We start from the raw sequence: 16467 nt of genomic DNA, 5'->3' as shown, positions 1-16467 counted from the left end.
TCCTAATTCACTGGCAATTTTGCTCTAAAATATCCGATCTGCAAACATATCAAATTGTTCTTTCAGAGGTCCTGAGTTCAGTTCCCAGCAACTACACGGTGGCTGACAACCATCTGTAATGGGATCTGATGCCCTCTTCTGGTGTGTCTGAAGAAGTGTACTCATACACATAAAATAAATAATTCTTAAAAGAAATTGAATAGGGTTTAGGTGAACAGTGCTAGATTGGCTTACCCAGCATGTATATCGTCCCACTTTTTGATCCCTAGCACCAAAGGCAGAAAAGTAAATAACAATGTTTGGAGTTGATTAAAGTACAAAATACACATACAGTGGATAGAAATTGGCTGAAAAAAGGAGTTTTCCTGTGTGTATGAGATCCTCTTTTCCATGATAAGTGTAATTGTAGCATAGTGTATAAGATACAGTGCCGTGCACTGTTATCTGACTATCCTGGTTTCAGTGTGCACCCAGGCCATGTGCTGGCTCAGGAGGGAAGGTGACTGCTACACAAGCATGCGAACCTCAGTTTGGTCTCCAGAGCCCACATTCAATACAGGGTACAGTGTTTCTGCTCGGTGGTAGCGGGAAGAGGGGCAGGCAAAGACGCTTGCATGGGGAACCTCACTGCTCAGTCCTCTAACAGTGAATGTCAGGTTTACTGAGAGACCTTGTCTCAGAAAGTAAGGGGGAGAGCCATTGAGGAGCACGGTGTGTCAACCTTTGATCTTTCCACGCACAGCCACATACCCATATATGCACCACATACCCCTCCCCATACACATGTACACACACCGTGCACATAACACACATAATTAAAAACAAACAGTATACCTGCCCATCCCTACCAATTAGTAAGCCTTTGGATTTTCTATAATTTTTAGGACCTTAAATGGCCTTTATTTATGAAAAATGTGCATATATTTGTACCTTTATATATAAATTTATATTCCTGGGATATTTTTTCTTTTTCCAGGCAAGGTCTTGCTGTGTAGGTGTGGCTGGCTGGCTGATGTGGTTAATGTGTTAGTATACACTTAAACATTATCACATTAGTAACTAAAACTGAAAACATTTAAAATTATTCATTTGAAATTATAATGAACTTTGTACATGGCACAGTACTTATAAAATGTAGTGTCTGTGAGCTTTCTATATGGCAAAAATACTTTAAACTGTAGTGTCTGTGTGCATGTGCCTGCACGTATACTTAAGTGTCATGGCAGGCACGTGAGTGTAGGTGAGAGGTTGACCTGGAGCAGTGCTCACCTGGTCTCTACTGGCTGTCTCTGCCTCTCATCTTACAGTAGTAGTGTTTCCGTCATAAATGTACCCAGTACATCTAGCTTTTTATATAGCTTCTGAAGACCAAACTCCACCTGTCAGGCTGTTCAACTAAAGCTCTTAGTGCCCAGCTTATGAAGAGGAAAATAGATTGTCCTTTGTGTTCAGTGCAGGTTCATGGTGTTGTGCTTGGAGCATGAAGCATGTCAAGAAACTGCAGCCTCACATGAATCTATCGTAACTCAGTTAGTTGCTGGTGGTAGTAGTAGTAGGGTGTGTGGTGTGGTGTGTGTGTGTGTGTGTGTGTGTGTGTGTGTGGTGTGGATGTTGAGTATTTTTCTTCCTCCTTTTCCAACTTCTATTTGGAGAACATGTCTCTCACTGAAGATGGAGTTTGATGTCCTGACTAAATTAGCTGTCCTCTGTGCCCCGAATTTGCCTCTACCCCCACTCCCCCAGACTCCACAGGTGCTGTGGTTCCCTGTGTATGTTAGTATTCCTGGCCTTTGTATGGAGCTGGGTATCTGAACTCTATTCCTCATGCCTGTCTCTCGGGCTCCCTGCCCTCTGAGCCACCTCCCTAGCCAAGCAGGAGTTGCCCTGTCAGTGAAGTTTGTATTCCGCTTCATAGAGCTCTTGGGTCTCTCTTGGAATGAGTGGATCTTTCACCTGTGTATGATTATTTTCTACAAAAAATGGGTTGAAAAGTACTGGTTTACTGAGTTGTTAACATCCTTCTGTTACACTGTATCAAAGTCACATTTGTTAATGTCATATCAATTTATGAAAAGTCTTTAAGTACTGTGAACTTATAGTCATAAATGACAAGTATGTTTTTCTGATTTATACTTTCTCACTTGGAAGTTTGAATTTATAATTAGTTACAATCCACATTTTTGAGCTTACAGGCTTAATAGTTTCACTTGTTGAACATTTGAATCGTCTCAGTAATTTGCCATATGCTTATTTGAAAATACTGTTCCATTTATGAAAGGTAAACTTAATTCATTATCACAATGATATTTGAAAATAAACTTAACAAATAACTAAAATTTGTAAATATAATAAAACTAGAAAGAAAGCATAGCAGAATATTAATAGTGCTTCTATTGGAATCATGAGAAGATGGTGTTTTTCATTTTTTATTTTTTAGTACCGAGTTGTATGTTTTCGTTATGTTTATGTGGTTAAAATGAAAACAAAGCATGTTGTTTATGTGACGGTTTACATAGGACTATTGAGAATGGGTCTCTGTTTTTCTTGTTAGAATTTAGGTCCTGAGTATGAAGATGTATTTAATACTTCATTGCTGTGGATTTTTAAAAATGGGAAAGATGTTGGAATAAGGTACAGGATTTGATTTACAATTTGATGATTTTGTATTGTAAGAAGTGGTTTTTGAAATTTTAATCTCTACCTTAATTATTTTTAAATAGGTGTGTTGGTTACGGGCCTGAGGAAGAGTTGACAAACATAACTGATGTGCAGTTTTTACAGTCCACCAGGCCCCAGATGCCCTTCTGGTGCCGTTTCCGGCGTGCTTTCATTACTGTGACCCATAGGTTATTGTTGTTATGTTTAGGTAAGTTGTGAGGATTAGAAGGGGGTGCACTGCTCCCACCCCACAGAATGCCAGAGCTGAGAGCCAGCTTACTCCTTGCTTCCATCGACGGTGCTGGAAATTACTTCCAGGCGTCTTCATTCACTAAGTTTTCGTTTACTTTTGTGTGACTGTGATCAAATACCTGACAGAGATCAATAACTCTCAGCAAGAAAGGTGTATTTAGTGAGAGTTGCCAGTCTATCATGAGAGGGGGGTTGGCAGAGCAGATAGCATGACAGCCAGGAAGCAAAGAGGAGAGAGTGGCCAGAGGCAAGTGTCCCAAAGTCCTGTGCCAGGGACTCGTTTCCTCCAGCTAGGTCCACTTTGGAGATGGCCACAGTTCCCACTTTAGTGCTGTCAGCCGCTGACACAGGTTGTACGAGGACACATCTTCATCTTTAAATGATAACAGCAAAGTTGGGGGTATTTATGACAATTGTGGACCCAAGGGCTTAGAAGACGGTATTCTAAAAAGAGAGAGAAAAGTTTGTCATGAACATGTCATAGAAGGAACACGTTTAGTAGGATGTGTGTAGAAACCTACAAAACCTACTTGTAGAACGCAGAGTGGGAAATACAAAAGCTGAGTCCCACCCCCCACCCCCACCCCCGCCGCTTTTGTATTGGGTTTTGAGACAGGGTTTCTCTGTGTAGCCTTGGCCGTCCTGGAACTCACTTTGTAAAGTACCCTGGCCTCAAACATAGTCACTCTGCCTCCTGAGTGCTGGGATTAAAGTGATGTGCCACCATATCTGGCTAAAGTTTGAGCTTATTTTTAAATAAAGTAAGCCCTTAAATTTTTGGTTTAAAATGTTATTTATGGGAAATAATTTTTTTAAACTTAGATTCTTGGTTTTTTTTTTTGTGGGGGTGGGTTGAGACAGGGTTTCTCTGTATAGCCCTGGGGCTGTCCTGGAACTCACTTTGTAGACCAGGCTGGCCTCGAACTCAGAAATCCGCCTGCCTCTGCCTCCCAAGCACTGAGATTAAAGGCATGCGCCACCATGCCCGACTGGAATTTTTATAATAAGAAATTATTCTTTTCTGTTTTCTTAGCACTCTAAACATAATTCAGTTTATTTAATATTTGGTGTGTTTAATAAAACTCAGTTTTTGAGTAGTTTAGTGCTAAAAGAAAAATCTGAAAGTTATTTTTATTTTTAGTAATTGGGATTTAAACACTCAACTGTTAATGTAATGGAAGAATTGTTTTCAAGAGGGGTGAAATTTTGGGAAAGTACTGAAGGTTTTCTCAGCGTAGCTTTATTATTATACGGTTAAATTTACATCTTTGCACTCCATTATTCCGTGAGGCTGGGGGGGAGGGTCACTGTTAGCAGCTATCATGGAACCATTACCAAGCACAGCCTTAACGCCAACCCCGAATGTTGCAGGTGTACTGATGGTGTGTGTTGTTCTCCGTTACATGAGATACCGCTGGACTAAGGAGGAAGAGGAGACAAGGCAGATGTATGACATGGTGGTAAAGATTATAGGTATGGAACTTATAAAGTCCTAAACTGTTTGTAGAACAGTCACCAGAGACAAAGCTTCAGCATGGTTGACAGCAGTTGATTTATTTGTAAAGTTATTGTTGGTTTATTTTCAGATGTTTTGCGAAGTCATAATGAAGCTTGCCAGGAGACTAAAGATTTACAGCCTTACATGCCTCTTCCACATGTCCGCGATTCCCTAATACAGCCGCAGGACAGGTGTGTAAGCCAGCACGGATCTGTGGGAGACTTGCATTTTACTGAGACTTGTGGCTCCTCTCAACTAAACCTACTTGACTGGATAGAGTTTTTAAAGTATTTCACCCTCTCCTCAGTGTGTAGTAAGACAGCTGGTTTATCGCTCATTCCCGCTCCTGCATCTGTTTATCCCTGCTTCTCAGTCTTCCTCTCTATCCCCGAGGACAGTGAGAATCGTACTGAGAAACAGCAGAGCCACTTAGGATTGATTTTAGTAATATTAAAGACTGAGGTGGTTACTACTGAAGCTTTTTAAATGAAGGCTAAACCTGACTTTTTGAAAATGAAAAAAAGATGCATATTTCCATATTCTGCAAGGTATGGCTTCTCAGTCTAGTAGCTCATCTTCATCTCCAGTGAAGAGCAGCTGCTCACAGTAACTGTTGTTTCAGTTACTAACATTTCCAAAAGACGAGAAGCCAAGGGGAAATTTGTTGTTTGGTTTGTGTGATAGGAAAAAGATGAAGAAAGTCTGGGATAGAGCTGTTGACTTCCTTGCTGCTAACGAATCTAGAGTCCGTACGGAGACTCGAAGAGTAGGCGGTGCAGACTTTCTAGTCTGGCGGTGGATCCAGCCCTCTGCATCTTGTGACAAGACATTAGTTATACCCTCTAAAGTGTGGCAAGGTCAAGGTATGTAGTTTTAAGTTTAAGCAAAACCAAAGATTTTCTAATTTTTCAAAATATGCAATATATATTTAATTGAAACAATGTACTGTGAAAATATGTGAATGCAAAGGTTCCCTTTACAGCTCTACCCCATAGAAGGAATAAATGTTAGCACAGAACTGCTTTGTCTACAGCAATAAAGACCAATATTTCTTCTTGTGGATCCATGAGATGGTTGTTGTGTTACCACAATCATTGCTAATACATGTTCAGGACACATCAGGTGTGCTGTGGAACCGTGACCTCCATAGCCCGATTTCCAGTTGTGGTTGCCTTTCTCCTGGGTCTCACTAAGACCCCTGTGCCCGACTCTGTCCTTTTCCAAGTGTCTTTTGTAGCTGTCATTACATGCTTGTCTTAATCATCTGTGTAGTTTCAGAACAGATAGAGTAGAACACAGAAGGAGTCTTGAAGATTGGCTGCTTTGTGTGCCTGTACCTCTACTACACAGGAGAAATGTGAATATAAAACAGTATAGAAGGGAGTTGTAGATAGTAAATCCTCTTTCCTACCAAATCCTATACAAAGTCTTGCTTATTAATATTTGCTAAACATAGTATTTATAGAAAAGGTAAGTAAAGTGGTTTAGAATTGCTATTTTAAAAATAGCCATTCCATTTTTTCCTTCTAATTTTCCTTTTTAAAGCTTAAATAGATTTAGGGGAGGGCGGTGGAGAGGATCCAAGAGAAGTTGAGGGGGGGGGAATGATAATCAGAATATATCCTTACAAAAATAATGTTTTCAGTTTTAAAAAGTGATGTGCTGTTTCAAATGCTAAGGACAAATTTTCCTTGGAAAGTTACCCGCTGCGGGGCCCTGTAAAACTGGAAATGGAATTACTTATTTCCTATGACCAGCCCGAGTCTGTCAGCCGAGCCCTTCATCAAACTTTCCTGTGGGCTTTGACAGTGGCATCTCTTCCCTGGTTTCTCTCCCGCCCTGGTCGTCTTTTCCAGTCCCGTGGTCGTGTCCAGTGCCCTCTGCTTCCTACTCTGCCTTTTCATCTTTTGGTGTTGCGGTTCGTCAGCGCTGTCCTCTCTTTTTTCCTTACTTTTTCTCATGCCATGGCTCTGTCTTACACACCAGCTCTCATGCTTGTGCCTTGTATCTGTTCCTGCCACTGAGCACTACACTGCACATGCCGTGAGCGTGAGCTCATCGTGTCTGCGTTACGTCTCTAAGTACCCCTGCTCTAGGTGGCAGTGCTCACTCTTCCTCACCTGCTCTGCCACACTCCCGGAAGTCGGCCTCAGGCTTTACCTCTGACTGCACCATGGCTCTGCTGCCCCGACTGTTGCACAGCATCGCCATCTCCCTGTGCACAGCAGATAACCTGGCTGGTTCTAAATTCACTTTGCCTAAGTGACTTTCCACACAGTTACTTTAATTTTGTTTCAATATTAAAGGTAGACCGTGTTGTGCAATCCCTCTACTTAAAACATTTGTGTGGTTTTGCAACTCTTAGGATGTTATCGGGATACTTTCATGCAGCCAGCACAGTCTTGAATAATCCGACTTCTCCTTTTCGGGGCTCATCTTTCTGTTGTATTGCAGCTACACTGACTGACTTTCGTTACTTGAATCTGCCTTTTCCCTTCTTGTCACAGGGCTGTGTCCAGTTGCTCTACCTGAGATGTCCTGTGCACTTACTTACTTCCTCCACTGTTAATTTATGCCTCAGCTCTCAGAGTCGGTTTCACTTCCTTGAGGGAATCTTACCTTACACTGAGGAGATGTTATTATTGTAGAGTCTTCCTGATTGTCACAACTCTAATCCCTGAAAGATACCTATCACCCAAGTGTTGACTCTAGAGATTAATGACAAGCTTAACCCACCTTAACACAGTAATTGGCTCATTAAAAGCATACAAATAATTTTTGGAATATATTTTTTAAAATTATGTTTATGTACAGAGAACTTAGCAGTGTACATTTAACCCAGTTTAGTGGTGAGTTCTTTAGCCTTTGCCTTTTCCAGCTTGGCAGTGCGAGCCACAGACTCAGGACCCAGGATGTTGCCTCTCCAGGGGCAGCGGATCTCATATCTGCCATTATAATTGGTCCTAATAGCGTCCACCAGCTTAGCTAGAGCACCCTTGTCTTCGAGTTAACCTGTGTGAAGGCAACAGTGGAGCATGTCTTCCTGTGGACCAGGCACCCCAGCCTGGCCTTTCCTTTGATGATGCAGTAGGGCACCCCCATCTTTTGACACAGGGCAGGCAGGAAAACCACCAACTCAATGGAGTCTATGTCATGGGCAGGCACCACCAGCTGAGCCTTCTTGTTCTCCACCTAGGTGGTGACTGTATTGACTCCTGCTCGGAGGACAGGCGGTCTCTTAGTTGGGACGTCGCCTTTGCCAGCAGCTTTCTTCTCAGCACGGGCCAGTAGCCTTTGCTTCTTCTCTTGCTTTGTCTCTGGCCTGTACTTGTGGGCAAGCTTAAGCAGCTGAGTAGCTGTCTGCCTTTCCAGGGCCTGGGTGAACTGGTTAATAGCAGGAGGTACCTTGAGCGGCTTACAGAGGATGGCTCTTTGCCACTGCAGCCTGATATAGCAGGGCCACTTGATGAAGCGTGTTAGATCTCTTTTGGGCCTTTTCTCAAACAAAGGATTGACCACCTTTCTGCCTCCTGTTTCTTGACAACAGCAGGGGCCAAAGCCACCTTCTTCCTTGGCCTTCTTTGAGCATCTTGCTCAGCTGGAGGAGAGAGAAAGAAGAGGGAATTGTGGGTAGTAAGTAAGCAGCCTCGGAGACCACAAATAATTTTTTAATGAACTAAATGATTGTCTTTCAACAAACTGGAACAATGGCAAGTAATACAGTTGCTTTTTTTTTTTTTGTAGCATTTCATTTAGATAGAAGAAATTCACCACCAAATAGTTTGACTCCATGTTTAAAGATTCGAAATATGTTTGACCCAGTTATGTAAGTATTATGATCAGACATGCATAATTGTTTTTATTTGAAGCATCTGGGTGTAAAATGCATGCTATATCTATTATACTGTGTGTCTAATTTATAACTTCTTTCTGTTTAACTATAAATGTTATACTTTTCCCCTTTTGTTAAATTCTAAGCAAAGGTTTGACCTTTGACACAGAAAAATAAGGGCTTGTAAAATGTTTATAAATCTCTGTATTCAGTGTGACTGCTAACATAAATGCATGAAGGTAGGTTAATAACAAATAATGCATGCCCTCTATCAAATGCAATGTTCATTTTATATGGAATCGTTACAGTTTTACCTCAGTAGGCTACCTTCGTTAATCTTGCAGAAATTTCTAGTCCTATAAAAACAAACAGAAAATAGAACAACCCCCTACAAAGCATCACACCTTATTCTGTGTTTTATATGTACACAATAGTAGAAGAACTCTGGAACTTTTCTGACCAACATAATCATCACAGCACACATCCAGGGAGTGACAGCATCTACTACCTTAGAATACCACGTCTGTCTGTCTGTGCGTGCCTGCGTGTGCGTGTACCTGTGCCTCAGTCTCCATGCATGGGTCTCTCACTAAACTTGAAGTGTCTCCTAGGCTGTGTGGTGAGCAAGCTCTAAGGATCTGATAGTCTCCTGCTTATAACATGCTGGTTACAGGCATAGGCTGCCTTGCCCAGCTATTTAGAAAGAGCTAGAGATTTGAATCCAGGCCCTTGTGCTTATAGAGCAAGCACTCTGACCCACTGAACCATCTTCCTAATATATTTTAGTTATCAGTTGTAATAATTTTGAGACTTGCTATTATAATAGCTACCTTAGTTAGCTGTTAATGATATGACAGATAAAACCTTTTTTTTCTAGTTTTCTTCTAATTATAATACTTTTATTCGTTGAGAATTTCATATATACATACAGTGTATTTTGATCATATTTATCCCCTAGCCCTCCCCTAACTCCTCCCAGATCTACTCCCACTCCCCACCTCCTATACAGCCCTGGGTTTGGAGTTCTACAGGGGAGTGTGAGTGTAGTAAAGCTATAAAGACCACGCCCTTTAAAAAGGACGGACTCTTCCTGCCCCAGAAACCATCAATGCCAATAGCTCTTCAGCTAGAGGTGGGTGGTTTGTTTTTTTTTCTTCAAATCTTGACAGTAGAAATTATGTTTTAAGAAAAATAGCTGCTGATCCCATGTTATGGTCACTCACTTGTGGTTGTTAAGTCAATGACAGGTGATACCAGAATGCATTAGATGTAGGAAGGTCCTGTCGCTGTAAACACGCATGCACTCTGATCCGCTTTTCACAGTGCTTGATACTTCTGTAGGGAATCTACAGCATGCTTTAGTAATTAGGAAATCAATTGCAGTCCAGCATTTTAGTGCATTAGGCAGATTAAAAGTCAAGTTGCTTTTCCTTTTGCCCTCCGGAGCATCTGTGGCTCGCCCCAGTGCGACTGGAGCATGCGCACAGCAGAGGCGCTCCTGAGGCTCTCGCGGAGGTGGGGTGACCCAGCACCATGCTTGCCTTGTGGCATTTCTCTTTTTGTTTTGGAAAGAGAAGCTTGGAATGTAGTGTTTATATTAAGAAATAAGTTACAATTGGAAGCCGTTATTAACAGTAAAGAAAACAGTGTTGCTCTGTTGCAGCAGTCATGTTAACACTTGTCTGCAGAGCTGGAACAACCTGCAGCATAGAGCTACACAGACGGACTGGACTGTTTGGTTTCGCTGCAGTGTGGGGCACAGTACGCGCAGCTCCGGATAGCAGGGTTGATGTTGTTTCTTTTAATTCCAGGGAAATAGGAGATCACTGGCACCTGGCGATCCAAGAAGCGATTTTAGAGAAGTGCAGTGATAATGACGGCATCGTTCATATTGCCGTAGACAGGAACTCGCGGGAGGTAAGCCGAGTCCAATCGTACACGTGCGTTTCGGGTTTGCGGCTATGAAACTAAGACTATCGTGTCTCTGTTTTCTGTTTATGTTACAGGGCTGTGTCTATGTTAAATGTTTGTCTCCGGAATATGCTGGGAAGGCTTTTAAAGCCTTGCATGGCTCTTGGTTTGATGGTAAGAAATTTGACTCTTACAAAGATTTGGAAAGGGTAATTAGTTGGTTTAGATTATGCCTGACTTTTTAAAAAATAATTTTCGGTTAACATTTTTTGAATAATAATTTAGATAATATTTTGTGTTCATTTCTTTCCACAGTTAATTTTCTACAAATACTAAGCATCATTTTACAGATCTAAAATACTCTTTTTATCTTACAACAGGAAAATTGGTTACAGTAAAATACTTACGACTAGATAGATACCACCATCGCTTTCCCCAGGCCCTCACTTGCAACACTCCCTTGAAGCCAGCAAATAAACATATGAACTCTCTGTCTCACCTGCGCCTGCGGACTGGCCTAGCTAATTCTCAAGGAAGTTCGTGAAAAGATGTCTTCACTCCTAGGACTGTTAATTTAAATAGGAAATTCCCATTTGGCTTCCTGTCTTCCTTTTAAAATGCTTTTGTATGTAATATTTTTATTGCTGAAGACAGCTGTTTGAAAGTTCTGGAAATCTTGAGGTTCCGAAGGGTTTGCAGTGAGGCAGGCAGTGCTGAGGAGGCAGAGGAGGACTGTGTGACTCAGTCTGTGGGGCTCAGGAGTGCCAGCGCATCAGGCTGGGCATGAGGAGCACCGACTTGACAGTAAGCGGTTCAGAGATGGTGCTTATAGGCTTGCACCAAGAGTGTTTAGAGAACCACGGACAAGCATGGCGAAGCAGCTTGTTTTGTGTTTCCATAATTTGTGAACTAATGTGAATTTTTGTATACAGTAAGCCGCATCGTTCCTTACAGGCCACTGTGGTAAAACCGTTCACGTCCCACTTTAACCTTAGGTTTCTATTGCTCGTAAAAGGTTCATTTGCTGCAGCTGGAAGATGGGGAAAGTTATTTGGCTTTAATGGCTACATACATGTGTAAGAGGGTGACATGTCCTTACATTGGCTTTTGTATATATGTATAAATGCTGATGGTAGCGAAAGCCTTGTATTGTGAGAATGTCTGCATTAGCAGTAAAATAAGCTTTCTATTTTACTCATAATCTAATCTGTGTATATATACATATACATACATACATATATATGTGCGTAGCTGTGTGCCTATGTACATATGTAGCTGCACATATGTACATATCCACACAGATATATACATATGGCTGTACAGTCATAGATGATCAAGCAGCCAAATACCTGGAAGTATTAGATACATGTTTAAAATATCTTTTATAGATTTTATATAAAAATATCTGAGTATGGTTTTGTGTAGAAGTTCTGGCACCAGCTGTAATGAGTTCAAATTTATGTGAGCAATAAAAAAGCAATTGGCAGATACTGGAAAATATTTTGTGAAAAGCTGTATTTATTATAAATACTGGGACTGTGACAGAACTAAAGGGATTATGTCATTTCCCAGTCTGTTTATAGCTTAAAGAACTGTTAGCTCCTGTCCTGTTCTATGTCCAGTGTAAAACAGGGTACATTGTTGCAGCAAAATGTACTAGACAAATTTTCCTTGGAAGGTTGGGCCATGCAAGTTTGCAGTGTAGATGGTGCACGAATGACCATTGGTTTGTGCCTCAGTGTTTACTTCAGGAAAGCTCCTTTATTACTGTATGATTTCAGATCTGAATAGTTACTGGTCAAGGTTTACTTGTAACCTAAAAATTGGCTTTTTGAAACATAACCTGCTGGATAGATCATTGTTGGTCCAAGGGAAGATGTGAAACAGCTGGAAGTACATGAATCTTAATTTTTACGTTAAGTTCAGTTTTCTTTTTGCTGTGTATGTGTTTGGTTTGCAGCATGCACTTGCACAGATAATGCACGTTTTCTGGTTAAGTAAACATGATGCACACGATTCTGTAACAGAAAATCCTTGTGCCTTACCTGTGTGCTTTTGTGGGCACCATGTTTATGAAGAAGAAATGATTTGTTCTCAGAAGAGAATAAATTTTAAATTCTCAATCTATGTCTCAGATGCTAATGTGTTAAAATATATATATATATATATATATATATATATATATAATATATAAAGTAACCAATCTTTCTGTATGTTATGTGCATCATAGTGATTTATTTGAGCTTAGTGACACAATCTTGTAACCTGTTGCAAGAGTGAATGTAAAATAAGATAGTTGTGGCATTTAAACAGGTCACCTGTTGATGCAGATGCATCTTTTTCTTGCTTCTAAGATATATTTCATGTAAACATTGTACATTTATTATTGTAATATATACTATTATGCAGCTTATTTTACCTGGAACTCTTACGCCGACCAAGAGTCCTCCCTGTAAGACAGATGGGAATGTGTATAATAATTAGGTATTTGAAAAGTTCTGCTTTGATGTAATTTGTTTCTTGTTCTGTTTTAAAAAAAGAAGGAAAACATTCTAATTAAAAATTTATTAGGTTTTTTTAAAAACATGCGTCTTTGTTTTAAAGAAACATGTTAAGTGTCTTGTGTCTCTTTTTCTTCTTGCCGTGAAAGTAGGGATCTTTAAATCTCTTCCTCAGGGTGGATGGTTGCATGTGTATTTAAGGATAAGAATTGTAAAGTTTGGATGTCTTCACTATTTTGAGATGGAGATCTCACTGTGTAGCCTGGGCTGCTCTCAGACTTGTGGATTCCTCCTGCTTTCTAAGAAAGCCTTCCAAGAGCTGAAGTTACACGGGTGAGCACCATGCCCACGTGACAAGGTCATTGTAACCACCTACTTTCATCATCTTTAAACAATTTTTAGTAATTATTAACTATACAGGTTATGGGCGTCATCATATTTTATGTTTGTGTGTGTGTGTGTGTATGTTCACCCATTACCCTCATTGTCCTCTTCCTATCCTTTCTAATCCTGTCTTCTAGTTCTGCTTCTCTTTATGAAAATGACTTCATTTAACTTTCAAGTGTTTGGACCAAATGGTGACAAGAATGTGAATCAACTGGGTCAGTAAGCACTTCAGCTCAGTTAGATAGTTTTGTCAAAGAGGGAATTCTCAACAGAGAAAACAGTTTTATGCATCCTGACTTAGCTGCTAGACCATTCGTTTAGATCTTTATTGGATGTTTCAATCAAGTAAAAAGATTTGATTCATTAGTCATGTTCTAGACGTACAGATTGCTGACACAGTTGGTACCAGTTAAGAATTCAGACTTGGAAAACACATAGGCTAATCCTGGAGAAAGAGGAAAGTGAAAGTTTCTATAGTAAGTTAAAGGATACTGTGGATAAAGCATTATAATAGTAACGTAAAAGGAAAGTAGGCAGGACTCTGAGATGCAGAGAGGCTTGGCTGTGTCTTCCTGGACCAGAGGCACAACAGCTAAGGATGAGTTAAGACAAAGGGCCTAGTATCTGTTAGAGTTTCAATGTAAGTCTTTGCCCTGCATTTGCATTCGAAAATTCTCTCTCTCTCTCTCTCTCTCTCTCTCTCTCTCTCTCTCTCTCTCTCTCCCTGTCTGTCTCTCTCTCTGTCTGTCTCTCTCTCTGTCTGTCTCTCTCTCCCTCTCCCCCTTCCCCTCCCTCCCTCCCTCCGCCATGTCATTCACTGATGCATGCATTCTTGCGTGCGTCCTGAATATCAAACCCTCACCTTGCGCTCCCTGGGTTTCCCTCACATTGTATTTGCAGGTTGTATAAGAGGTAGTTTCTAAGTGAGCAGAATGGAGATGCACAGTGTGTAACATGTCCTTAATGAGAGTCATCTTGGAGTTTCAGTGCCACGAAATCATAGGTCACCTGCATGGCTTCTTCACCCTTTTCCCCGCGGCCTAGCTCTCTGAGTCATGCCGCAGAGCATTGGCAGCCATTCTTTGGGAAGGGAAACACAAGCAGGTATGTAAGAGTTGAGGGTACTGAGGAACTGACCGGCACCTGTGATGTGAAGAAACTGACTATCCTGGATGTTCATCTTTGCTCTTCATCCCTGTGAAGGAAGCCCCGAGGGCAGCACGAGAGACACATTTCTTTTAATTTAAAAAGCAATAGAGCTTGTTTATATTTGCATTTTCTTCTCTGAGAGTAGATGTCAGAGAACTGCACACTCTCCTGAACTTGAGAGAACATAACAAAGACAAACTAATGAACCCCAAACCCACACCGTTACTGTCACACACACTCACATGCACAGAAGTGTGTGTGTGTGTGTGTGTGTGTGTGTGCGCGCGCACGCACGCCCCACCCCCAGCCGTTGTTCATGAGTCACTGAGTTTGAGGTGATTGTAGGACATAGACAAGGCTCTTGTTCAGTCAAATGTTCAGGCTACTGAAATATCTGGTATGGCACAGGATTTGGACATTGTCTATAAGAGTTCAGATAAGCAATTAAGGGTTTGTTAGAATAAAGGATTTGGAGGACGAGATGAAACAAAAGATTAGTGATTAATTATATGATAAGGCACAAACTGGTGTTTGTATTTGTTGTTGGTTGTTTTTTTTTTTTATTGGATATTTTATTTACACGTCAAATGTTATCCCCTTTCCCAGTTCCCGCTCCGCAAATCCCCTATTCAACCCCCCACCCCCCTGCTTCTATGAGGGTACTCCCCCCACCCACCCACTCCCATCTCACTTCCCTGGCATTCCCCTACAGTGTTTGATTTTCTACTGTGGAAAATCTAAACCTCTAACATTTAGGTCATATGGAACATACTAGACAGGAAAGATGGTAAAGTGGGTTTATTTCCTGAATTACAGGTTTAGCAATCTACCTCATGTCTCATTTTTCACAGACTAAAAGACTATCCAATCAGTATCGGAAAAAAAAGATCAGCAGGACATCATCAATGAAGTAGCTGTTTCTTAGCAGAGGTAGACCCTCAACGATAAGCTTTGTCCCCAGCCAGTAATGACTGTAATGTTGCTGTAGTTGAAATAGTGTTAAGCAAATTAAAACTAAATTGAATTTTCAGTTCTTCAAATGCACCAGGCAAGCTTAAGTACCAGAAGCTGCATGTGAGCAGTCACTAACATTTGCAGTGTGCATCTGGACCAAAATAGACCTTTCTGGTGCAGTCCAGTGCTGCACACACTGCTCATGCTTCAGTGTGAGCTCGCCCTCCTCACGCACGAGGAGCCCAGCAAGCGTCTTGCTCCACTCAAGCTTGGCTGGTTTCATCTCTCCTCTGGCACTCAGCCTCTCCACACTCCTTTTATCCTCCCAGTACTCCTCCCATGTTAAGACCTTCATCGTTGGGGACCTCCTGATCTGGGCCTTTATCCTTATGTGACAGCTTACATTCCACCATGCTTACAATCTAGTCAGACTGTCTTTGAATTGGATTAGCTGCGTGGTAATTACAGTGGCTGTGTGGGGGCGTAGGTGTGGGGAGAGAGGGCGTGTTGAGGGAGTTTGGCTGTGTGGGGGCGTAGGTGTGGGGGTGTAGAGAGGGCGTGTTGAGGGAGTTTGGTTTGTACCAAGTACATTGTGGTTGTATTGTAGCTCCTGTCTGACCTTTCTGGTTTTACTTGTTTCATTAGAGTTTTATACATCACAAATTTATCACAATCTACTTAGTCAATTTTGGCTTCCTCTGTAGAACCTTGTTCAGGCTGTCTTATGTTACTGTGTCCCTGGAAATACATTGTTGAACTGTTCCTCGTGGTCCCCATAGTCAAAATTCATTCTCTGCCTTTAAGGAACTAGTATTCTGTTCTCAGTGTTATGCCCACATCTTCAGTGGGAGTGTTACCGTTTAGATGGTGATTTGGTAGACAGATATACATCCTGGGAATAGGTCCGACAAGAGATGTCGAGTGATGTGTGAGAAGCTGTTTTCTGAGGGTGCTCGAAGAAAGCAAAAAAGACTTCCCTTGAAGGAGTGACTATGACAAATGAACAAGGCTTAACAAGTCAGCAAAGCTACAGGCATGGGCTAGTATCTAGGGATTTCAACTAGAAATCTAAAATATCAGCTGGAAGGATGAAGGAGAAACATAGTGTTTTTAAGTTAGGATGTGATTAATAATAGTAGACTGCCTCTACTAGATAATAGAGCTGATTAAATATGTGTAATTAGACATACTGCAGATAGAGGGAAAGAGAAAATGCTTTCATTGCTGCCGCGCCTCCCTTAGTGCCACTGACACTGGGAGTCACTTAAGTCCGCCTTAACCAGAGACCAGATTTTCATAACACTGTTATTAAAGCTTAACTTGAA

General features: G+C 41.3%; 1 protein-coding gene across 1 annotated transcript in view; it reads left to right on the top strand.

Annotated features, from left to right (window-relative positions):
* The window catches only part of Lemd3 (LEM domain containing 3), a 55548-nt gene extending 42794 nt beyond the window's left edge, over positions 1-12754 (top strand). Inside the window, exons 5-13 of the mRNA XM_021175093.3 lie at positions 2552-2631; positions 2721-2866; positions 4282-4383; positions 4497-4599; positions 5093-5271; positions 8153-8234; positions 10052-10157; positions 10247-10325; positions 10532-12754. Of these exons, the coding sequence (XP_021030752.1) occupies positions 2552-2631; positions 2721-2866; positions 4282-4383; positions 4497-4599; positions 5093-5271; positions 8153-8234; positions 10052-10157; positions 10247-10325; positions 10532-10695 (1041 nt within the window). The 3' untranslated portion in view covers positions 10696-12754. The remainder of the gene's footprint in view (positions 1-2551; positions 2632-2720; positions 2867-4281; positions 4384-4496; positions 4600-5092; positions 5272-8152; positions 8235-10051; positions 10158-10246; positions 10326-10531) is intronic.
* Positions 12755-16467: the final 3713 nt, after the last annotated feature.

This window comes from Mus caroli, unplaced genomic scaffold (assembly GCF_978045245.1).
Source record: "Mus caroli unplaced genomic scaffold, Mus_caroli_1 scaffold_9, whole genome shotgun sequence".
Lineage (NCBI taxonomy): Eukaryota > Metazoa > Chordata > Mammalia > Rodentia > Muridae > Mus > Mus caroli.
This window is presented reverse-complemented; position numbering and strand designations above follow the sequence as displayed.